Consider the following 27,878-nt stretch of genomic DNA (forward strand, 5'->3'; position numbering starts at 1 on the left):
GGCTGCGGGGCAGGCAGTATTGGCAGGGATGTGTTCTCTGCTGACTCTTAAGATGTCGGGAAGGGAAACTCTGCCGTCTTAAAAATCCTGGCCATTGGGTAGATTTTCAACTTGCCAACAAGGTGCAACAAAGCTGCCCTTGTAGAAATGAAAATGGTGCAGTTTCCATTGCACAGATAGTGACACTGTCATCCCGTGGGGATCAAAGAATTGTTACAACCATTCGACTCATGGCGGTCTGCGCCGGCTCTCTGAATGAGCAATTCACCTAGTGCCATTCCCCCACCTTCTCCCCATCACCCTGCACATTCTTCCTTTCCTGATAATAATCCCATTTCCTTTTGAATGCCTTGATTGAACCTGCCTCCACCTCACTCTCAGACAGTACATTCCAGACTTTAGCCACTCGCTGCGTGAAAAAATTTCTCCTCATGTCACCTTTGCCCCTTTTACCAGGGGAGGCGATGGTGTAGTGGTATTGTTGCTGGACTAGTAATCCACAGAACTAGGGTAATGCTCTGGGGAACCAGGTTCAAATCCCACTTTGGCAGATGGTGGAATTTGAATTCAATAAAAATCTGGAATTAAAGTCTAATGATGACCACGAAACCATTGTTGATTGTTGTAAAATCCCATCTGGTTCACTAATTTCCTTTAAGGAAGGAAATCTGTGTCCTTACCTGGTCTGGCCTACATGTGACTCCAGACCCATGCCCTCTGAAATGGCCTAGCAAGCCACTCAGTTGTAACAAACCACTGCAAAGTCAACACCACATGCACCACCACTTTCTCAAGGGCAACTAGGGATGGACAATAAATGCTGGGCCAGCCAGCGAAGCCTACATCCCATGAATGAATTAAAAGAAAAACAATTACTTTAAATTTGTGACTTTCATGATAGGGAACAGCTTCTCCCTTTCTACCCTGTCCAGACCCCTCATGATTTTGACTACCTAAATCAAATCCCCTTTCAGCCATCTTCTCTCCAAGGAAACAGTCCCAACTTCTCCGGTCTATCTTCATAACTGAAGTGCCTCATCCCTGGAACCATTCTAATAAATCTTTTTTGTACTCTTTCTAATTTTCTTCCTAAAGTGCGGTGCCCAGAACTGTATGCCAATATTCCAGCTGAGGCCAGACTAGTGTCCTATACAAGTTCAACATAACCTCCTTGCTTTTGTCACCTATGGTCTTATTAATAAAGCCTAGGATACCGTATGCTTTATCAACCATGCTCTCAACCTGTCCTGCCATCTACAATGACTTATGCACATTGATACTCAAGTCCCTCTGCTCCTGCACCCCTTTAAGAGTTGTACCCTTTAGTTATTATTGTCTCTGTATGACCTTCCCACCAAAATGAATCACTTCGCATTTCTCTGCATTGAACTTCATCTGCCACTTGTCCGTCTAGAGAGTAAATGGCTAACATCAGGAGCATTTGATACTGATATAGCTACTAATGTAATTTGATGCAATGTCACATGACTAAGAGATAGAGCAGAAGTACAACCTTATGTACAGTACGGGGATGTACGTAGACCTGTAAATAAACAAGAAAGGTTTTTACTAATAACAGTCTATGGTAGCATTCTTACAGTAACAGGCAAACCCTAAAGAAACCCCAGCTAGACCCCAGACCCAAGAAGAAACATAGTGGCAGCTGGTGGTTTCTGTCGACTGTTCATGTGTACCATCTGAAATATGGTGGCAGCAGATGGAGCGTAAATACCTAGAGAAACTCCAAGAAAAGACAGCAGACCTGAAAGACCTTCAAATCTTTGAGAAAACGACAAGAAAAAAGATTGAAGACTCACTTGAGTTTGGACCATCGTGGGTGTTACTGGTTCAAGCAGACTCACAGACCCAGAGTGCAGACAGCAGTGAGTACTGATCACAGTCTACAAGCCAAACTCCTGAAGTAGCAACATATCCAGAATTCAGGATAAGCATTGAGTCTGCATTGCTACTCCCAGAACCCTTCCAAAGTGCTGAAAGCTCATGATATGCTCAACACTGGAACAATTGGGAGAAGGGATTCTCCAGATAACAGAACAGCTTCAGGCTTGCATAAGAAGGATCAGAAGGATCAGGTCAGTACTTCACTCAACACAGAAGGGGACATGGCAGATGATATTGCAAGTCAGGGCATCAGTGAGGCTTCGAGCTCATATGAGGAAGTCCTCCAGGCATTCGATTTATACTTCAGTGTTTGAAAAAGTTTGATCAGTAAGTGAGTGCAATTTATTAAGAGGAGGCAAAAACTGGGCAAATCCATGTATTCATTTATAAATGAACTGTGCAGACTCATCGAGAATTGTGACTATGGGATCCTCAGATTGTATAGTGTTTTGGGGTCTTGGATGAAAGCCTTTTAGATCTTTTGCAAACAAGAGAAGATTTAACTCTCACACAGGTGGTACAAATAGTGCGACAGACCGAGCTTAAGAAGCTAAACAGAGCAGTTGTTTGTGGGGAAGGTGATGTCCCTTGGGAAAAAAAGAGAGAAGCCATTCAATATGTTGGACAAAAAAGAGAAAGCGCAGTGAAGCAAAAGCCTGCAAGATCGGGAAAAAGCGCACCAACCGCCATCTTGAGATGCTCTCGGTGTGGCAGGAAAGACCCTACACAAGAGGGAAGAATGCCCACAAGGGGGAGTTAAGAGCCATAACTGTGGGAAGTCAGGAGATTTTACAATAGTCTGCAGACCAAAGTTCCTCTAGTTCATAGGAAGAAAGGGATAACAATGAAACCAAGTAAAATCCAAGAAGTGGAAAAGCCACAGAAACATTGACTAGTAGAAACACTGCCATAGACTCGCAGTCTGGCTCACTTACGCATGCTAGAAGCCATATATATTCACACAAAGGGCTTGGTCATTTTCAGACAGATGGAGTATGTACATGCATTGCACCTTTTTCAAGTAAACAAAAGCTTGGGGGACAGCCATTCCCTGGTCCATTCCCCATGGCAATTAATTGACCAATCACAGTCAACCTGCCTGGTTTGAATTTGAACAAAAGCTTGACAGTTAACTGTTCCCTGTTGCATTCTCCATGGCAATGCCTCCCCAACTCAGAGTCCATTTGCTAACCAATCCGTACTCTCTTCTCATGCAGTATAAACTGTTATTCCCTAAATTATTAGTAATGTTGTGATCTGTCCTGATGAATGCAAGATGAAAAGCTTAGATAGCATGTCTCTTTATTCAGCAATACTCAAGTTCTGTACTACCGAACGACTATAGGAATATTCTGTGATTTAATGAATGCATAGTCTCTAGAAATTAACTTTTTTCCTTAATTCTAGTGTGATGGCACTGATTTGACACCCAAAATCCAGGATTTGAAATTTCAGTGTATTGTCTTCCTCAATATCCCCAGGTGAGTAACAGAAATAAATTCTTAAGTGCGGGATTGAATACTGAGCCACTCACGGGATTGGGCCTGGGGTGCATACAGCTTCAGAAAGAACAAGGAACCTCACGGCGAGTTGACTAACCTCAGCCAAGGCCGCTGCAGAGGTGCTGCAGACTGGCCTCTGTGTCCATGGATTACGAGACAGAATTTTGAACAGGGTGCCCATTCCCAAACCCTACATCTCTTGAGAGTGTTTTTGGTCATGAAAGGTTAAGCTTGATTGTGGTACCTCTTCCCCCATAAAGCCTGTCAATGTATACAGTCAAAGCTCAAACCTATAGGGTGGAAGCCAGGGGCAGTTAAATGGGATGGTAATAAGTGTCAGGTAAAGAAACAAAGTCCACCCCCTTTAACCTTGCACCAACATCCCTTTGTTATTTTCCTTTGGGCCAAAGAGCTGGGGTGCCATTTCCTGCATTTATACACATACCAGAAGCCTTTACAAACACATTCCCTTAATGGTGGATTTAATGTTTCTGAGTCTTACTATTCTATGGCCAGAATTTCCAGTTCTTTTTTGAGAACGGGTAGCAACCCAGTGTCTCTGGATCCCGTCCAGAATTCTAGTCCCTTCCCCCATGGGAGATCAGTGCCCTTCTGACTCATCAGAATTTCAGGCTTTATGATCTATGTGTAACGGATAGCAATTCAGCTAAATGATAGCAATGTGTTGATGCTCTTGTAAATAACAACTTATATTTATCTAGTGCCTTTAATGTAATGAAACAAATTGAAATAAATACTGAAGTGGGGCTTGTCTGTTGCAGGTATTGTGCAGGCACAATGCCTTGGGGTAACCCAGGGGATCACCGAGACTTTGAACCACAGCGTCATGATGATGGTTGCATTGAGGTGATTGGCTTTACCATGACATCTCTGGTGAGTTTCGGACAGTAATGTGAGTTTATATACACAGAATATGATGATGAGAATGGTCCCTCACAACTGCTGGGTCCCTCAATAATGGAAGGGTGGTTTTACTCAGCATTCTCAAACTGAGTATCACTCAGAGTTCATGAAGACTTTTGCTCAGTCTTCTAGAGTACAACCTGACAACCATCCTTGAGTTAAAAGCAAAATACTGCGGATGCTGGAAATCTGAAACAAAAATAAAAATAGCTAGAAAAACTCAGCAGGTCTGACAGCATCTGCGGAGAGGAAGACAATTAACGTTTCAAGTCTGTTTGACTCTTCATCAGAACTGAGGGAATATAGAAATGAGGTGAAATATAAGCTGGTTGAGGGGGGTGGGACAGGTAGAGTTGGGTAGAAGGCCAGTGATAGGTGGAGGCAAAGGAGAGATTGCCAAAGATGTCATAAACAAAAGGTCAAAGGGGTGTTGACGGTGGTGATATTAGCTAAAGGATGTGCTAATGGTGACATTAAGGGTAGAAAGCAGGATGAGCAAGTAACAGATGGCCCTAGTGGGGGTGGGGTGGGGGGGAAGGGGTCAAAATAGGCTAAAAAGTGGAGATGAAACTTGGATGGAAATACATTTAAAAATAATGGAACTAAGTGGGAAAAGAAAAATATATTTAAAAAATATAAATTATTGGTAAAAGGGGGATCGGAAAGGGGTGGGGATGGAGGAGAGAGTTCATGATCTGGAATTGTTGAACTCAATGTTAAGTCCGGCAGGCTGTAAAGTGTCTAATTAGAAGATGAGGTACTGTTCCTGCAGTTTGTGTTGAGCTTCACTGGAACAATGCAGCAGGCCAAGGATGGACATGTGGGCATGAGAACAGGGTGGAGTGTTGAAATGGCAAGCAACAGTCTTGGTCATGCTTGCAGACAGACCGAAGGTGTTCCACAAAGCGGTCACCCAGTCTGCGTTTGGTCTCTCCAATGTAGAGGAAACCGCATTGGGAGCAGCGAATGCAGTAGACTAAATTGAGGGAAGTGCAAGTGAAATGCTGCTTCACTTGAAAGGAGTGTTTGGGCCCTTGGACAGTGAGGAGGGGGGAAGTAAAGGGGCAGGTTTTGCATCTTCTGCGGTTGCATGAGAATGTGCTGTGGGAGAGGGTTGAGGTGTAGGGGGTAATGGAGTAGCGGACCAGGGTGTCCCGGAGTGAACGATCCCTGCGGAATGTCACCAGAGGGGGTGAAGAGAAGATGTGTTTGGTGGTGGCATCATGCTGGAGTTGGCGGAAATGGCGGAGGATGATCCTTTGAATGCGGAGGCTGATGGGGTGATAAAAGAGGAATAGGGGGACACTATCATGTTTCTGGGAGGGAAAGGAAGGTGTGAGGGCGGATTCGCGGGAGATGGGACGGACACGGCTGAGGGCCCTGTCAAGCACCGTGGGTGGAAGACCTAGGTTAAGGAAGAAGGAGGACATGTCAGAGGAGCTGTTTTGGAAAGTGGCATCATCAGAACAAATGCGACGGAAGCGAATCCTTGAGTCTAGCTCTCACCTGGTACTTGTGAGACCAGCATTGCTCAGCCTTCTATGCGCATTGCCACTGTATTATTGAGCCCATTGTCACTCTAATATTGAGCCCATTGTCACTCTATTATTGAGCCGATTGTCACTCTAATATTGAGCCATTTGTCACTCTGTATGATTGAGCACATTGTCACTCTAATATTGAGCCAATTGTCACTCTATATTATTGAACCCATTGTCACTCTAATATTGAGGCCAAAGTCACTCTGTATTATTGAACCCATTGTCACTCTGTATCATTGAGCCCATTTTCACTCGAATATTGAGCCCATTGTCACTATTAGTGAGCCCATTGTCACTCAGTATTATTGAACCCATTGTCAATCTATTATTGAACCCATTGTCACTCTATTATTGAACCCATTGTCACTCTATTATTGAACCCTCTGTCACTCTATTATTGAATCCATTGTCACTCTATTATTGAGCCCATTATTACTCTATTATTGAGCCCATTGTCACTCTATTATTGAACCCATTATCACTCGACTATTGAGCCCATTGTCACTCTATTATTGAACCCATTGTCACTATTATTGAGCCCATTGTCACTATTATTGAACCCATTGTCACTCTGTATTATTGAACCCATTGTCAATCTATTATTGAACCCATTGTCACTCTGTATTATTGAACCCATTGTCACTCTGTTATTGAACCCACTGCCACTCTATTATTGAGCCCATTGTCACTCTACTATTGAACCCATTGTCAATCTATTATTGAGCCCATTGTCACTCTACTATTGAGCTCATTGTCACACTGTATAATTGAAACCATTGTCATTCTATTATTGAACCCATTGTCACTCTATTATTGAGCCCATTGTCACTCTATTATTGAACCCATTGTCACTATTATTGAGCCCATTGTCACTATTATTGAACCCATTGTCAATCTATTATTGAACCCATTGTCACTCTACTATTGAGCCCATTGTTACTCTATTATTGAGCCCATTGTCACTCTACTATTGAACCCAATGTCACTCTATTATTGAACCCGTTGTCACTCTACTATTGGGCCCATTGTCACACTGTATAATTGAAACCATTGTCATTCTATTATTGAACCCATTGTCACTCTATTATTGAGCCCATTGTCACTCTATTATTGAACCCATTGTCACTCTATTATTGAGCCGATTGTCACTATTATTGAACCCATTGTCAATCTATTACTGAACCCATTGTCACTCTACTATTGAGCCCATTGTCACTCTATTATTGAACCCATTGTCATTCTATTATTGAACCCATTGTGAATCTATTATTGAGCCCATTGTCACTCTATTATTAAACCCATTGTCAGACTATTATTGAAACCATTGTCACTCTATTATTGGGCTATTGAATCTAATGTCACTCCGTTAGTGAGCCCATTGTCACTCTGTTATTGAGCCCATTGTCAATCTATTATTGAGCCCATTGTCAGTCTATTATTGAACCCATTGTCACTATTATTGAACCCATTGTCACTCTATTATTGAACCCTTTGTCAATCTACTATTGAGCCCATTGTCACTCTGTATTATTAAACCCATTGTCACACTATTATTGAAACCATTGTCACTCTATTATTAAACCCATTGTCACACTATTATTGAAACCATTGTCACTCTATTATTGAACCCATTGTCACTCTATTATTGAACCCATTGTCACTCTATTATTGCGCCCATTGTCAATCTATTATTGAGCCCATTGTCACTCTATTATTGAACCCATTGTCACTATTATTGAACACATTATCAATCTATTATTGAACCCATTGTCACTATTATTGAACCCATTGTCACGGTATTATTGAACCCATTGTTACTCTATTATTGAGCGCATTGTCACTCTATTATTGAACCCATTGTCAATCTATTATTGAGCCCATTGTCACTCTATTATTAAACCCATTGTCACACTATTATTGAAACCATTGTCACTCTATTATTGAACTCATTGTCACTCTATTATTGAGCCTATTGTCAATCTATTATTGAGCCCATTGTCACTCTATTATTGAACCCATTGTCACTCTGTATTATTGAACCAATTGTCAATATATTATTGAGCCCATTGTCACTCAGTATTATTCGAACCCATTGTCATTCTACTATTAAACCCATTGTCACTCTATTATTGAACCCATTGTCACTCTATTATTGAACCAATTGTCAATCTATTATTGAGCCCATTGTGACTTTGTATTATTAAACCCATTGTTACTCTACTATTGAGCCCATTGTCACTCTATTATTGAACACATCGTCAATCTATTATTGAGCCCATTATCAATCTATTATTGAACACATTGTCACTATTATTGAACCTATTGTCACTCTATTATTGAACCCATTGTTACTCTATTATTGAACCCATTGTCACTCTACTATTGAACCCATTGTCAATCTATTATTGAGCCCATTGTCACTCTATTATTGAACCCATTGTCACTCTACTATTGAGCCCATTGTCACACTGTATAATTGAAACCATTGTCATTCTATTATTGAAACCATTGTCACTCTATTATTGAGCCCATTGTCACTCTATTATTGAACCCATTGTCACTCTATTATTGTGCCGATTGTCACTATTATTGAACCCATTGTCAATCTATTACTGAACCCATTGTCACTCTACTATTGAGCCCATTGTCACTCTATTATTGAACCCATTGTCATTCTATTATTGAAACCATTGTGAATCTATTATTGAGCCCATTGTCACTCTATTATTGAACCTATTGTCAATCTATTATTGAGCCCATTGTCACTCTATTATTGAGCCCATTGTCACTCTATTATTGAACCCATTGTCAATCTATTATTGAGCCCATTGTCACTATTATTAAACCCATTGTCACACTATTATTGAAACCATTGTCACTCTATTATTGAGCCCATTGTCACTCTATTATTGAACCCATTGTCACTCTATTATTGTGCCGATTGTCACTATTATTGAACCCATTGTCAATCTATTACTGAACCCATTGTCACTCTATTATTGAGCCCATTGTCACTCTATTATTGAACCCATTGTCATTCTATTATTGAACCCATTGTGAATCTATTATTGAGCCCATTGTCACTCTATTATTGAACCTATTGTCAATCTATTATTGAGCCCATTGTCACTCTATTATTGAACCCATTGTCAATCTATTATTGAGCCCATTGTCACTATTATTAAACCCATTGTCACTCTATTATTGGGCTATTGAATCTAATGTCACTCCGTTAGTGAGCCCATTGTTACTCTATTATTGAGCCCATTGTCATTCTATTATTGAATCCATTGTCAATCTATTATTGAGCCCATTGTCACTCTATTATTGAACCCATTGTCAATCTACTATTGAGCCCATTGTCACTCTGTATTATTAAACCCATTGTCACACTATTATTGAAACCATTGTCACTCTATTATTGGGCTATTGAATATAATGTCACTCTGTTAGTGAGCCCATTGTTACTCTATTATTGAGGCATTGACCTTCTATTATTGAACCCATTGTCAATCTATTATTGAACCCATTGTCACTCTACTATTGAGCCCATTGTCACTCTATTATTGAACCCATTGTCACTCTGTATTATTGAACCAATTGTCAATATATTATTGAGCCCATTGTCACTCAGTATTATTCGAACCCATTGTCATTCTACTATTAAACCCATTGTCACTCTATTATTGAACCCATTGTCACTCTATTATTGAACCAATTGTCAATCTATTATTGAGCCCATTGTGACTTTGTATTATTAAACCCATTGTTACTCTACTATTGAGCCCATTGTCACTCTATTATTGAACACATCGTCAATCTATTATTGAGCCCATTATCAATCTATTATTGAACACATTGTCACTATTATTGAACCTATTGTCACTCTATTATTGAACCCATTGTTACTCTATTATTGAACCCATTGTCACTCTACTATTGAACCCATTGTCAATCTATTATTGAGCCCATTGTCACTCTATTATTGAACCCATTGTCACTCTACTATTGAGCCCATTGTCACACTGTATAATTGAAACCATTGTCATTCTATTATTGAAACCATTGTCACTCTATTATTGAGCCCATTGTCACTCTATTATTGAACCCATTGTCACTATTATTGTGCCGATTGTCACTATTATTGAACCCATTGTCAATCTATTACTGAACCCATTGTCACTCTACTATTGAGCCCATTGTCACTCTATTATTGAACCCATTGTCATTCTATTATTGAAACCATTGTGAATCTATTATTGAGCCCATTGTCACTCTATTATTGAACCTATTGTCAATCTATTATTGAGCCCATTGTCACTCTATTATTGAGCCCATTGTCACTCTATTATTGAACCCATTGTCAATCTATTATTGAGCCCATTGTCACTATTATTAAACCCATTGTCACACTATTATTGAAACCATTGTCACTCTATTATTGAGCCCATTGTCACTCTATTATTGAACCCATTGTCACTCTATTATTGTGCCGATTGTCACTATTATTGAACCCATTGTCAATCTATTACTGAACCCATTGTCACTCTACTATTGAGCCCATTGTCACTCTATTATTGAACCCATTGTCATTCTATTATTGAACCCATTGTGAATCTATTATTGAGCCCATTGTCACTCTATTATTGAACCTATTGTCAATCTATTATTGAGCCCATTGTCACTCTATTATTGAACCCATTGTCAATCTATTATTGAGCCCATTGTCACTATTATTAAACCCATTGTCACTCTATTATTGGGCTATTGAATCTAATGTCACTCCGTTAGTGAGCCCATTGTTACTCTATTATTGAGCCCATTGTCATTCTATTATTGAACCCATTGTCAATCTATTATTGAGCCCATTGTCACTCTATTATTGAACCCATTGTCAATCTACTATTAAGCCCATTGTCACTCTGTATTATTAAACCCATTGTCACACTATTATTGAAACCATTGTCACTCTATTATTGGGCTATTGAATATAATGTCACTCTGTTAGTGAGCCCATTGTTACTCTATTATTGAGGCATTGACCTTCTATTATTGAACCCATTGTCAATCTATTATTGAACCCATTGTCACTCTACTATTGAGCCCATTGTTACACTATTATTGAACCCATTGACATTCTATTATTGAACCCATTGTGACTCTATTATTGAGCCCATTGTCACTCTATTATTGAACCCATTGTCAATCTATTATTGAGCCCATTGTCACTCTATTATTGAACCCATTGTCAATCTATTATTGAGCCCATTGTCACTATTATTAAACCCATTGTCACACTATTATTGAAACCATTGTCACTCTATTATTGAGCCCATTGTCACTCTATTATTGAACCCATTGTCACTCTATTATTGTGCCGATTGTCACTATTATTGAACCCATTGTCAATCTATTACTGAACCCATTGTCACTCTACTATTGAGCCCATTGTCACTCTATTATTGAACCCATTGTCATTCTATTATTGAACCCATTGTGAATCTAGTATTGAGCCCATTGTCACTCTATTATTGAACCTATTGTCAATCTATTATTGAGCCCATTGTCACTCTATTATTGAACCCATTGTCAATCTATTATTGAGCCCATTGTCACTATTATTAAACCCATTGTCACTCTATTATTCGGCTATTGAATCTAATGTCACTCCGTTAGTGAGCCCATTGTTACTCTATTATTGAGCCCATTGTCATTCTATTATTGAACCCATTGTCAATCTATTATTGAGCCCATTGTCACTCTATTATTGAACCCATTGTCAATCTACTATTGAGCCCATTGTCACTCTGTATTATTAAACCCATTGTCACACTATTATTGAAACCATTGTCACTCTATTATTGGGCTATTGAATATAATGTCACTCTGTTAGTGAGCCCATTGTTACTCTATTATTGAGGCATTGACCTTCTATTATTGAACCCATTGTCAATCTATTATTGAACCCATTGTCACTCTACTATTGAGCCCATTGTTACACTATTATTGAACCCATTGACATTCTATTATTGAACCCATTGTGACTCTATTATTGAGCCCATTGTCACTCTATTATTGAACCCATTGTCAATCTATTATTGAGCCCATTGTCACTCTATTATTGAACCGATTGTCAATCTATTATTGAGCCCATTGTCACTCTATTATTAAACCCATTGTCACACTATTATTGAAACCATTGTCACTCTATTATTGAACCCATTTTCACTCTATTATTGAACCCATTGTCACTCTATTATTGCGCCCATTGTCAATCTATTATTGAGCCCATTGTCACTCTATTATTGAACCCATTGTCACTATTATTGAACACATTATCAATCTATTATTGAACCCATTGTCACGGTATTATTGAACCCATTGTCACGGTATTATTGAACCCATTGTTACTCTATTATTGAGCGCATTGTCACTCTATTATTGAACCCATTGTCAATCTATTATTGAGCCCATTGTCACTCTATTATTAAACCCATTGTCACACTATTATTGAAACCATTGTCACTCTATTATTGAGCCCATTGTCACTCTATTATTGAGCCTATTGTCAATCTATTATTGAGCCCATTGTCACTCTATTATTGAACCCATTGTCACTATTATTGAACCCATTGTCACTCTATTGTTGAGCCCATTGTCACTCTATTATTGAACCCATTGTCACTCTGTATTATTGGACCCATTGTCAATATATTATTGAGCCCAGTGTCACTCTGTATTATTGAACCCATTGTCATTCTACTATTAAACCCCTTGTCACTCTATTATTGAACCCATTGTCACTATTATTGAACCCATTGTCAGTCTATTATTGAGCCCATTGTGACTTTGTATTATTAAACCCATTGTTACTCTACTATTGAGCCCATTGTCACTCTATTATTGAACCCATTGTCAATCTATTATTGAGCCCATTGTCAGTCTATTATTGAACCCATTGTCACTATTATTGAACCCATTGTCACGCTATTATTGAGCCCATTGTCACTCTATTATTGAACCCTTTGTCAATCTACTATTGAGCCCATTGTCACTCTGTATTATTAAACCCATTGTCACACTATTATTGAAACCATTGTCACTCTATTATTGGGCTATTGAATATAATGTCACTCTGTTAGTGAGCCCATTGTTACTCTATTATTGAACCCATTGTCAATCTATTATTGAGCCCATTGTCACTCTATTATTGAACCGATTGTCAATCTATTATTGAGCCCATTGTCACTCTATTATTAAACCCATTGTCACACTATTATTGAAACCATTGTCACTCTATTATTGAACCCATTGTCACTCTATTATTGAACCCATTGTCACTATTATTGCGCCCATTGTCAATCTATTATTGAGCCCATTGTCACTCTATTATTGAACCCATTGTCACTATTATTGAACACATTATCAATCTATTATTGAACCCATTGTCACTATTATTGAACCCATTGTCACGGTATTATTGAACCCATTGTTACTCTATTATTGAGCGCATTGTCACTCTATTATTGAAGCCATTGTCAATCTATTATTGAGCCCATTGTCACTCTATTATTAAACCCATTGTCACACTATTTTTGAAACCATTGTCACTCTATTATTGAACCCATTGTCACTCTATTATTGAGCCTATTGTCAATCTATTATTGAGCCCATTGTCACTCTATTATTGAACCCATTGTCACTATTATTGAACCCATTTTCACTCAATTGTTGAGCCCATTGTCACTCTATTATTGAACCCATTGTCACTCTGTATTATTGAACCAATTGTCAATATATTATTGAGCCCATTGTCACTCAGTATTATTCGAACCCATTGTCATTCTACTATTAAACCCATTGTCACTCTATTATTGAACCCATTGTCACTCTATTATTGAACCAATTGTCAATCTATTATTGAGCCCATTGTGAATTTGTATTATTAAACCCATTGTTACTGTACTATTGAGCCCATTGTCACTCTATTATTGAACACATCGTCAATCTATTATTGAGCCCATTATCAATCTATTATTGAACCCATTGTCACTATTATTGAACCTATTGTCACTCTATTATTGAACCCATTGTTACTCTACTATTGAACCCATTGTCACTCTACTATTGAACCCATTGTCAATCTATTATTGAGCCCATTGTCACTCTATTATTGAACCCATTGTCAATCTACTATTGAGCCCATTGTCACACTGTATAATTGAAACCATTGTCATTCTATTATTGAAACCATTGTCACTCTATTATTGAGCCCATTGTCACTCTATTATTGAACCCATTGTCACTCTATTATTGTGCCGATTGTCACTATTATTGAACCCATTGTCAATCTATTACTGAACCCATTGTCACTCTACTATTGAGCCCATTGTCACTCTATTATTGAACCCATTGTCATTCTATTATTGAAACCATTGTGAATCTATTATTGAGCCCATTGTCACTCTATTATTGAACCTATTGTCAATCTATTATTGAGCCCATTGTCACTCTATTATTGAACCCATTGTCAATCTATTATTGAGCCCATTGTCACTATTATTAAACCCATTGTCACACTATTATTGAAACCATTGTCACTCTATTATTGAGCCCATTGTCACTCTATTATTGAACCCATTGTCACTCTATTATTGTGCCGATTGTCACTATTATTGAACCCATTGTCAATCTATTACTGAACCCATTGTCACTCTACTATTGAGCCCATTGTCACTCTATTATTGAACCCATTGTCATTCTATTATTGAACCCATTGTGAATCTATTATTGAGCCCATTGTCACTCTATTATTGAGCCCATTGTCACTATTATTAAACTCATTGTCACACTATTATTGAAACCATTGTCACTCTATTATTGAGCCCATTGTCACTCTATTATTGAACCCATTGTCACTCTATTATTGTGCCGATTGTCACTATTATTGAACCCATTGTCAATCTATTACTGAACCCATTGTCACTCTACTATTGAGCCCATTGTCACTCTATTATTGAACCCATTGTCATTCTATTATTGAACCCATTGTGAATCTAGTATTGAGCCCATTGTCACTCTATTATTGAACCTATTGTCAATCTATTATTGAGCCCATTGTCACTCTATTATTGAACCCATTGTCAATCTATTATTGAGCCCATTGTCACTATTATTAAACCCATTGTCACTCTATTATTGGGCTATTGAATCTAATGTCACTCCGTTAGTGAGCCCATTGTTACTCTATTATTGAGCCCATTGTCATTCTATTCTTGAACCCATTGTCAATCTATTATTGAGCCCATTGTCACTCTATTATTGAACCCATTGTCAATCTACTATTGAGCCCATTGTCACTCTGTATTATTAAACCCATTGTCACACTATTATTGAAACCATTGTCACTCTATTATTGGGCTATTGAATATAATGTCACTCTGTTAGTGAGCCCATTGTTACTCTATTATTGAGGCATTGACCTTCTATTATTGAACCCATTGTCAATCTATTATTGAACCCATTGTCACTCTACTATTGAGCCCATTGTTACACTATTATTGAACCCATTGACATTCTATTATTGAACCCATTGTGACTATTATTGAGCCCATTGTCACTCTATTATTGAACCCATTGTCAATCTATTATTGAGCCCATTGTCACTCTATTATTGAACCCATTGTCAATCTATTATTGAGCCCATTGTCACTATTATTAAACCGATTGTCACACTATTATTGAAACCATTGTCACTCTATTATTGAGCCCATTGTCACTCTATTATTGAACCCATTGTCACTCTATTATTGTGCCGATTGTCACTATTATTGAACCCATTGTCAATCTATTACTGAACCCATTGTAACTCTACTATTGAGCCCATTGTCACTCTATTATTGAACCCATTGTCATTCTATTATTGAACCCATTGTGAATCTAGTATTGAGCCCATTGTCACTCTATTATTGAACCTATTGTCAATCTATTATTGAGCCTTTTGTCACTCTATTATTGAACCCATTGTCAATCTATTATTGAGCCCATTGTCACTATTATTAAACCCATTGTCACTCTATTATTCGGCTATTGAATCTAATGTCACTCCGTTAGTGAGCCCATTGTTACTCTATTATTGAGCCCATTGTCATTCTATTATTGAACCCATTGTCAATCTATTATTGAGCCCATTGTCACTCTATTATTGAACCCATTGTCAATCTACTATTGAGCCCATTGTCACTCTGTATTATTAAACCCATTGTCACACTATTATTGAAACCATTGTCACTCTATTATTGGGCTATTGAATATAATGTCACTCTGTTAGTGAGCCCATTGTTACTCTATTATTGAGGCATTGACCTTCTATTATTGAACCCATTGTCAATCTATTATTGAACCCATTGTCACTCTACTATTGAGCCCATTGTTACACTATTATTGAACCCATTGACATTCTATTATTGAACCCATTGTGACTCTATTATTGAGCCCATTGTCACTCTATTATTGAACCCATTGTCAATCTATTATTGAGCCCATTGTCACTCTATTATTGAACCCATTGTCAATCTATTATTGAGCCCATTGTCACTATTATTAAACCCATTGTCACACTATTATTGAAACCATTGTCACTCTATTATTGAGCCCATTGTCACTCTATTATTGAACCCATTGTCACTCTATTATTGTGCCGATTGTCACTATTATTGAACCCATTGTCAATCTATTACTGAACCCATTGTCACTCTACTATTGAGCCCATTGTCACTCTATTATTGAACCCATTGTCATTCTATTATTGAACCCATTGTGAATCTAGTATTGAGCCCATTGTCACTCTATTATTGAACCTATTGTCAATCTATTATTGAGCCCATTGTCACTCTATTATTGAACCCATTGTCAATCTACTATTGAGCCCATTGTCACTCTGTATTATTAAACCCATTGTCACACTATTATTGAAACCATTGTCACTCTATTATTGGGCTATTGAATATAAAGTCACTCTGTTAGTGAGCCCATTGTTACTCTATTATTGAGGCATTGACCTTCTATTATTGAACCCATTGTCAATCTATTATTGAACCCATTGTCACTCTACTATTGAGCCCATTGTTACACTATTATTGAACCCATTGTCATTCTATTATTGAACCCATTGTGACTCTATTATTGAGCCCATTGTCACTCTATTATTGAACCCATTGTCAATCTATTATTGAGCCCATTGTCACTCTATTATTGAACCGATTGTCAATCTATTATTGAGCCCATTGTCACTCTATTATTAAACCCATTGTCACATTATTATTGAAACCATTGTCACTCTATTATTGAACCCATTTTCACTCTATTATTGAACCCATTGTCACTCTATTATTGCGCCCATTGTCAATCTATTATTGAGCCCATTGTCACTCTATTATTGAACCCATTGTCACTATTATTGAACACATTATCAATCTATTATTGAACCCATTGTCACTATTATTGAACCCATTGTCACGGTATTATTGAACCCATTGTTACTCTATTATTGAGCGCATTGTCACTCTATTATTGAACCCATTGTCAATCTATTATTGAGCCCATTGTCACTCTATTATTAAACCCATTGTCACACTATTATTGAAACCATTGTCACTCTATTATTGAGCCCATTGTCACTCTATTATTGAGCCTATTGTCAATCTATTATTGAGCCCATTGTCACTCTATTATTGAACCCATTGTCACTATTATTGAACCCATTGTCACTCTATTGTTGAGCCCATTGTCACTCTATTATTGAACCCATTGTCACTCTGTATTATTGGACCCATTGTCAATATATTATTGAGCCCAGTGTCACTCTGTATTATTGAACCCATTGTCATTCTACTATTAAACCCCTTGTCACTCTATTATTGAACCCATTGTCACTATTATTGAACCCATTGTCAATCTATTATTGAGCCCATTGTGACTTTGTATTATTAAACCCATTGTTACTCTACTATTGAGCCCATTGTCACTCTATTATTGAACCCATTGTCAATCTATTATTGAGCCCATTGTCAGTCTATTATTGAACCCATTGTCACTATTATTGAACCCATTGTCACTCTATTATTGAGCCCATTGTCACTCTATTATTGAACCCTTTGTCAATCTACTATTGAGCCCATTGTCACTCTGTATTATTAAACCCATTGTCACACTATTATTGAAACCATTGTCACTCTATTATTGGGCTATTGAATATAATGTCACTCTGTTAGTGAGCCCATTGTTACTCTATTATTGAACCCATTGTCAATCTATTATTGAGCCCATTGTCACTCTATTATTGAACCCATTGTGAATCTAGTATTGAGCCCATTGTCACACTGTATAATTGAAACCATTGTCATTCTATTATTGAAACCATTGTCACTCTATTATTGAGCCCATTGTCACTCTATTATTGAACCCATTGTCACTCTATTATTGTGCCGTTTGTCACTATTATTGAACCCATTGTCAATCTATTACTGAACCCATTGTCACTCTACTATTGAGCCCATTGTCACTCTATTATTGAACCCATTGTCAATCTATTATTGAGCCCATTGTCACTCTATTATTGAACCGATTGTCAATCTATTATTGAGCCCATTGTCACTCTATTATTAAACACATTGTCACACTATTATTGAAACCATTGTCAGTCTATTATTGAACCCATTGTCACTCTATTATTGAACCCATTGTCACTATTATTGTGCCCATTGTCAATCTATTATTGAGCCCATTGTCACTCTATTATTGAACCCATTGTCACTATTATTGAACACATTATCAATCTATTATTGAACCCATTGTCACTATTATTGAACCCATTGTCACGGTATTATTGAACCCATTGTTACTCTATTATTGAGCGCAATGTCACTCTATTATTGAACCCATTTTCAATCTATTATTGAGCCCATTGTCACTCTATTATTAAACCCATTGTCACACTATTATTGAAACCATTGTCACTCTATTATTGAACCCATTGTCACTCTATTATTGAGCCTATTGTCAATCTATTATTGAGCCCATTGTCACTCTATTATTGAACCCATTGTCACTATTATTGAACCCATTGTCACTCAATTGTTGAGCCCATTGTCACTCTATTATTGAACCCATTGTCACTCTGTATTATTGAACCAATTGTCAATATATTATTGAGCCCATTGTCACTCAGTATTATTCGAACCCATTGTCATTCTACTATTAAACCCATTGTCACTCTATTATTGAACCCATTGTCACTCTATTATTGAACCAATTGTCAATCTATTATTGAGCCCATTGTGACTTTGTATTATTAAACCCATTGTTACTCTACTATTGAGCCCATTGTCACTCTATTATTGAACACATCGTCAATCTATTATTGAGCCCATTATCAATCTATTATTGAACCCATTGTCACTATTATTGAACCTATTGTCACTCTATTATTGAGCCCATTGTCACTCTATTATTGAACCCATTGTCACTCTATTATTGAGCCGATTGTCACTATTATTGAACCCATTGTCAATCTATTACTGAACCTATTGTCACTCTACTATTGAGCCCATTGTCACTCTATTATTGAACCCATTGTCATAATATTATTGAACCCATTGTGAATCTATTATTGAGCCCATTGTCACTCTATTATTGAACCTAATGTCAATCTATTATTGAACCTATTGTCACTCTATTATTTAAACCATTGTTACTCTATTATTGAGCCCATTGTCACTCTAATATTGAACCCATTGTCAATCTATTATTGAGCCCATTGTCACTCTATTATTGAACCCATTATCACTCTACTATTGAGCCCATTGTCACTCTACTATTGAACCCATTGTCAATCTATTATTGAGCCCATTGTCACTCTATTATTGAACCCATTTTCACTCTACTATTGAGCCCATTGTCACTCTATTATTGAACCCATTGTCATTCTATTATTGAACCCATTGTGAATCTATTATTGAGACCATTGTCACTCTATTATTGAACCTTTTGTCAATCTATTATTGAGCCCATTGTCACTCTATTATTGAACCCATTGTCAATCTATTATTGAGTCCATTGTCACTATTATTAAACCCATTGCCACACTATTATTGAAACCATTGTCACTCTATTATTGGGCTATTGAATCTAACGTCACTCCGTTAGTGAGCCCATTGTTACTCTATTATTGAACCCATTGTCACTCAATTATTGAGCCCATTGTCACTATTATTGAACCCATTGTCAATCTATTACAGAACCCATTGTCACTCTCCTATTGAACCCATTGTTACTCTATTATTGAGCCCATTGTCACTCTACTATTGAACCCATTGTCAATCTATTATTGAGCCCATTGTCACTCTATTATTGAACCCGTTGTCACTCTACTATTGAGCCCATTGTCACTCTATTATTGAACCCATTGTCACTCTATTATTGAGCCCATTGTCACTCTATTATTGAACCCATTGTCACTCTATTATTGAGCCGATTGTCACTATTATTGAACCCATTGTCAATCTATTACTGAACCCATTGTCACTCTACTATTGAGCCCATTGTCACTCTATTATTGAACCCATTGTCATACTATTATTGAACCCATTGTGAATCTATTATTGAGCCCATTGTCACTCTATTATTGAACCTATTGTCAATCTATTATTGAGCCCATTGTCACTCTATTATTGAATCCATTGTCAATCTATTATTGAGCCCATTGTCACTCTATTGTTAAACCCATTGTCAGACTATTATTGAACCCATTTTCACTCTATTATTGAACCCATTTTCACTCTATTATTGAGCCCATTGTCACTCTGTTATTGAGCCCATTGTCAATCTATTATTGAGCCCATTGTCACTCTACTATTGAGCCCATTGTCACTCTATTATTGAACCCATTGTCATTCTATTATTGAAACCATTGTGAATCTATTATTGAGCCCATTGTCACTCTATTATTGAACCTATTGTCAATCTATTATTGAGCCCATTGTCACTCTATTATTGAACCCATTGTCAATCTATTATTGAGCCCATTGTCACTATTATTAAACCCATTGTCACACTATTATTGAAACCATTGTGACTCTATTATTGAGCCCATTGTCACTCTATTATTGAACCCATTGTCACTCTATTATTGTGCCGATTGTCACTATTATTGAACCCATTGTCAATCTATTACTGAACCCATTGTCACTCTACTATTGAGCCCATTGTCACTCTATTATTGAACCCATTGTCATTCTATTATTGAACCCATTGTGAATCTATTATTGAGCCCATTGTCACTCTATTATTGAACCTATTGTCAATCTATTATTGAGCCCATTGTCACTCTATTATTGAACCCATTGTCAATCTATTATTGAGCCCATTGTCACTATTATTAAACCCATTGTCACTCTATTATTGGGCTATTGAATCTAATGTCACTCCGTTAGTGAGCCCATTGTTACTCTATTATTGAGCCCATTGTCATTCTATTATTGAACCCATTGTCAATCTATTATTGAGCCCATTGTCACTCTATTATTGAACCCATTGTCAATCTACTATTGAGCCCATTGTCACTCTGTATTATTAAACCCATTGTCACACTATTATTGAAACCATTGTCACTCTATTATTGGGCTATTGAATATAATGTCACTCTGTTAGTGAGCCCATTGTTACTCTATTATTGAGGCATTGACCTTCTATTATTGAACCCATTGTCAATCTATTATTGAACCCATTGTCACTCTATTATTGAACCCATTGTCACTCTACTATTGAGCCCATTGTCACTCTACTATTGAACCCATTGTCAATCTATTATTGAGCCCATTGTCACTCTATTATTGAACCCATTGTCACTCTACTATTGAGCCCATTGTCACACTGTATAATTGAAACCATTGTCATTCTATTATTGAAACCATTGTCACTCTATTATTGAGCCCATTGTCACTCTATTATTGAACCCATTGTCACTCTATTATTGTGCCGTTTGTCACTATTATTGAACCCATTGTCAATCTATTACTGAACCCATTGTCACTCTACTATTGAGCCCATTGTCACTCTATTATTGAACCCATTGTCATTCTATTATTGAACCCATTGTCATTCTATTATTGAGCCCATTGTCACTCTATTATTGAACCTATTGTCAATTTATTATTGAGCCCATTGTCACTCTATTATTGAACCCATTGTCAATCTATTATCGAGCCCATTGTCACTATTATTAAACCCATTGTCACACTATTATTGAAACCATTGTCACTCTATTATTGGGCTATTGAATCTAATGTCACTCCGTTAGTGAGCCCATTGTTACTCTATTATTGAACCCATTGTCACTCTATTATTGAGCCCATTGTCACTATTATTGAACCCATTGTCAATCTATTAGAGAACCCATTGTCACTCTACTATTGAACCCATTGTTACTCTATTATTGAGCCCATTGTCACTCTACTATTGAACCCATTGTCAATCTATTATTGAGCCCATTGTCACTCTATTATTGAACCCGTTGTCACTCTACTATTGAGCCCATTGTCACACTGTATAATTGAAACCATTGTCATTCTATTATTGAACCCATTGTCACTCTATTATTGAGCCCATTGTCACTCTATTATTGAACCCATTGTCACTCTATTATTGAGCCGATTGTCACTATTATTGAACCCATTGTCAATCTATTACTGAACCTATTGTCACTCTACTATTGAGCCCATTGTCACTCTATTATTGAACCCATTGTCATAATATTATTGAACCCATTGTGAATCTATTATTGAGCCCATTGTCACTCTATTATTGAACCTAATGTCAATCTATTATTGAACCTATTGTCACTCTATTATTTAAACCATTGTTACTCTATTATTGAGCCCATTGTCACTCTAATATTGAACCCATTGTCAATCTATTATTGAGCCCATTGTCACTCTATTATTGAACCCATTATCACTCTACTATTGAGCCCATTGTCACTCTACTATTGAACCCATTGTCAATCTATTATTGAACCCATTGTCACTCTATTATTGAACCCATTTTCACTCTACTATTGAGCCCATTGTCACTCTATTATTGAACCCATTGTCATTCTATTATTGAACCCATTGTGAATCTATTATTGAGACCATTGTCACTCTATTATTGAAACTTTTGTCAATCTATTATTGAGCCCATTGTCACTCTATTATTGAACCCTTTGTCAATCTATTATTGAGCCCATTGTCACTATTATTAAACCCATTGTCACACTATTATTGAAACCATTGTCACTCTATTATTGGGCTATTGAATCTAATGTCACTCCGTTAGTGAGCCCATTGTTACTCTATTATTGAACCCATTGTCACTCTATTATTGAGCCCATTGTCACTATTATTGAACCCATTGTCAATCTATTACAGAACCCATTGTCACTCTCCTATTGAACCCATTGTTACTCTATTATTGAGCCCATTGTCACTCTACTATTGAACCCATTGTCAATCTATTATTGAGCCCATTGTCACTCTATTATTGAACCCGTTGTCACTCTACTATTGAGCCCATTGTCACACTGTATAATTGAATCCATTGTCATTCTATTATTGAACCCATTGTCACTCTATTATTGAGCCCATTGTCACTCTATTATTGAACCCATTGTCACTCTATTATTGAGCCGATTGTCACTATTATTGAACCCATTGTCAATCTATTACTGAACCCATTGTCACTCTACTATTGAGCCCATTGTCACTCTATTATTGAACCCATTGTCATACTATTATTGAACCCATTGTGAATCTATTATTGAGCCCATTGTCACTCTATTATTGAACCTATTGTCAATCTATTATTGAGCCCATTGTCACTCTATTATTGAATCCATTGTCAATCTATTATTGAGCCCATTGTCAGTCTATTGTTAAACCCATTGTCAGACTATTATTGAACCCATTTTCACTCTATTATTGAACCCATTTTCACTCTATTATTGAGCCCATTGTCACTCTGTTATTGAGCCCATTGTCAATCTATTATTGAGCCCATTGTCACTATACTATTGAGCCCATTGTCACTCTATTATTGAACCCATTGTCATTCTATTATTGAAACCATTGTGAATCTATTATTGAGCCCATTGTCACTCTATTATTGAACCTATTGTCAATCTATTATTGAGCCCATTGTCACTCTATTATTGAACCCATTGTCAATCTATTATTGAGCCCATTGTCACTATTATTAAACCCATTGTCACACTATTATTGAAACCATTGTCACTCTATTATTGAGCCCATTGTCACTCTATTATTGAACCCATTGTCACTCTATTATTGTGCCGATTGTCACTATTATTGAACCCATTGTCAATCTATTACTGATCCCATTGTCACTCTTCTATTGAGCCCATTGTCACTCTATTATTGAACCCATTGTCATTCTATTATTGAAACCATTGTGAATCTATTATTGAGCCCATTGTCACTCTATTATTGAACCTATTGTCAATCTATTATTGAGCCCATTGTCACTCTATTATTGAACCCATTGTCAATCTATTATTGAGCCCATTGTCACTATTATTAAACCCATTGTCACACTATTATTGAAACCATTGTGACTCTATTATTGAGCCCATTGTCACTCTATTATTGAACCCATTGTCACTCTATTATTGTGCCGATTGTCACTATTATTGAACCCATTGTCAATCTATTACTGAACCCATTGTCACTCTACTATTGAGCCCATTGTCACTCTATTATTGAACCCATTGTCATTCTATTATTGAACCCATTGTGAATCTATTATTGAGCCCATTGTCACTCTATTATTGAACCTATTGTCAATCTATTATTGAGCCCATTGTCACTCTATTATTGAACCCATTGTCAATCTATTATTGAGCCCATTGTCACTATTATTAAACCCATTGTCACTCTATTATTCGGCTATTGAATCTAATGTCACTCCGTTAGTGAGCCCATTGTTACTCTATTATTGAGCCCATTGTCATTCTATTATTGAACCCATTGTCAATCTATTATTGAGCCCATTGTCACTCTATTATTGAACCCATTGTCAATCTACTATTGAGCCCATTGTCACTCTGTATTATTAAACCCATTGTCACACTATTATTGAAACCATTGTCACTCTATTATTGGGCTATTGAATATAATGTCACTCTGTTAGTGAGCCCATTGTTACTCTATTATTGAGGCATTGACCTTCTATTATTGAACCCATTGTCAATCTATTATTGAACCCATTGTCACTCTATTATTGAACCCATTGTCACTCTACTATTGAGCCCATTGTCACTCTACTATTGAACCCATTGTCAATCTATTATTGAGCCCATTGTCACTCTATTATTGAACCCATTGTCACTCTACTATTGAGCCCATTGTCACACTGTATAATTGAAACCATTGTCATTCTATTATTGAAACCATTGTCACTCTATTATTGAGCCCATTGTCACTCTATTATTGAACCCATTGTCACTCTATTATTGTGCCGTTTGTCACTATTATTGAACCCATTGTCAATCTATTACTGAACCCATTGTCACTCTACTATTGAGCCCATTGTCACTCTATTATTGAACCCATTGTCATTCTATTATTGAACCCATTGTCATTCTATTATTGAGCCCATTGTCACTCTATTATTGAACCTATTGTCAATTTATTATTGAGCCCATTGTCACTCTATTATTGAACCCATTGTCAATCTATTATTGAGCCCATTGTCACTATTATTAAACCCATTGTCACACTATTATTGAAACCATTGTCACTCTATTATTGGGCTATTGAATCTAATGTCACTCCGTTAGTGAGCCCATTGTTACTCTATTATTGAACCCATTGTCACTCTATTATTGAGCCCATTGTCACTATTATTGAACCCATTGTCAATCTATTAGAGAACCCATTGTCACTCTACTATTGAACCCATTGTTACTCTATTATTGAGCCCATTGTCACTCTACTATTGAACCCATTGTCAATCTATTATTGAGCCCATTGTCACTCTATTATTGAACCCGTTGTCACTCTACTATTGAGCCCATTGTCACACTGTATAATTGAAACCATTGTCATTCTATTATTGAACCCATTGTCACTCTATTATTGAGCCCATTGTCACTCTATTATTGAACCCATTGTCACTCTATTATTGAGCCGATTGTCACTATTATTGAACCCATTGTCAATCTATTACTGAACCTATTGTCACTCTACTATTGAGCCCATTGTCACTCTATTATTGAACCCATTGTCATAATATTATTGAACCCATTGTGAATCTATTATTGAGCCCATTGTCACTCTATTATTGAACCTAATGTCAATCTATTTTTGAACCTATTGTCACTCTATTATTTAAACCATTGTTACTCTATTATTGAGCCCATTGTCACTCTAATATTGAACCCATTGTCAATCTATTATTGAGCCCATTGTCACTCTATTATTGAACCCATTATCACTCTACTATTGAGCCCATTGTCACTCTACTATTGAACCCATTGTCAATCTATTATTGAGCCCATTGTCACTCTATTATTGAACCCATTTTCACTCTACTATTGAGCCCATTGTCACTCTATTATTGAACCCATTGTCATTCTATTATTGAACCCATTGTGAATCTATTATTGAGACCATTGTCACTCTATTATTGAACCTTTTGTCAATCTATTATTGAGCCCATTGTCACTCTATTATTGAACCCTTTGTCAATCTATTATTGAGCCCATTGTCACTATTATTAAACCCATTGTCACACTATTATTGAAACCATTGTCACTCTATTATTGGGCTATTGAATCTAATGTCACTCCGTTAGTGAGCCCATTGTTACTCTATTATTGAACCCATTGTCACTCTATTATTGAGCCCATTGTCACTATTATTGAACCCATTGTCAATCTATTACAGAACCCATTGTCACTCTCCTATTGAACCCATTGTTACTCTATTATTGAGCCCATTGTCACTCTACTATTGAACCCATTGTCAATCTATTATTGAGCCCATTGTCACTCTATTATTGAACCCGTTGTCACTCTACTATTGAGCCCATTGTCACACTGTATAATTGAATCCATTGTCATTCTATTATTGAACCCATTGTCACTCTATTATTGAGCCCATTGTCACTCTATTATTGAACCCATTGTCACTCTATTATTGAGCCGATTGTCACTATTATTGAACCCATTGTCAATCTATTACTGAACCCATTGTCACTCTACTATTGAGCCCATTGTCACTCTATTATTGAACCCATTGTCATACTATTATTGAACCCATTGTGAATCTATTATTGAGCCCATTGTCACTCTATTATTGAACCTATTGTCAATCTATTATTGAGCCCATTGTCACTCTATTATTGAATCCATTGTCAATCTATTATTGAGCCCATTGTCACTCTATTGTTAAACCCATTGTCAGACTATTATTGAACCCATTTTCACTCTATTATTGAACCCATTTTCACTCTATTATTGAGCCCATTGTCACTCTGTTATTGAGCCCATTGTCAATCTATTATTGAGCCCATTGTCACTATACTATTGAGCCCATTGTCACTCTATTATTGAACCCATTGTCATTCTATTATTGAAACCATTGTGAATCTATTATTGAGCCCATTGTCACGCTATTATTGAACCTATTGTCAATCTATTATTGAGCCCATTGTCACTATTATTAAACCCATTGTCACACTATTATTGAAACCATTGTCACTCTATTATTGAGCACATTGTCACTCTATTATTGAACCCATTGTCACTCTATTATTGTGCCGATTGTCACTATTATTGAACCCATTGTCAATCTATTACTGATCCCATTGTCACTCTTCTATTGAGCCCATTGTCACTCTATTATTGAACCCATTGTCATTCTATTATTGAAACCATTGTGAATCTATTATTGAG

At 36.8% G+C, this 27,878-nt stretch overlaps 1 protein-coding gene across 1 annotated transcript in view; it reads left to right on the forward strand.

The window, feature by feature from the left end:
• Window positions 1-27,878, forward strand: part of LOC121293041 (diacylglycerol kinase iota-like) — a 611,142-nt gene that overhangs the window by 135,811 nt on the left and 447,453 nt on the right. The window contains exons 20-21 of the mRNA XM_041215634.1: window positions 3,310-3,383; window positions 4,187-4,298. Of these exons, the coding sequence (XP_041071568.1) occupies window positions 3,310-3,383; window positions 4,187-4,298 (186 nt within the window). The remainder of the gene's footprint in view (window positions 1-3,309; window positions 3,384-4,186; window positions 4,299-27,878) is intronic.

Source organism: Carcharodon carcharias, chromosome 21, assembly GCF_017639515.1.
Source record: "Carcharodon carcharias isolate sCarCar2 chromosome 21, sCarCar2.pri, whole genome shotgun sequence".
NCBI classification, from domain to species: domain Eukaryota; kingdom Metazoa; phylum Chordata; class Chondrichthyes; order Lamniformes; family Lamnidae; genus Carcharodon; species Carcharodon carcharias.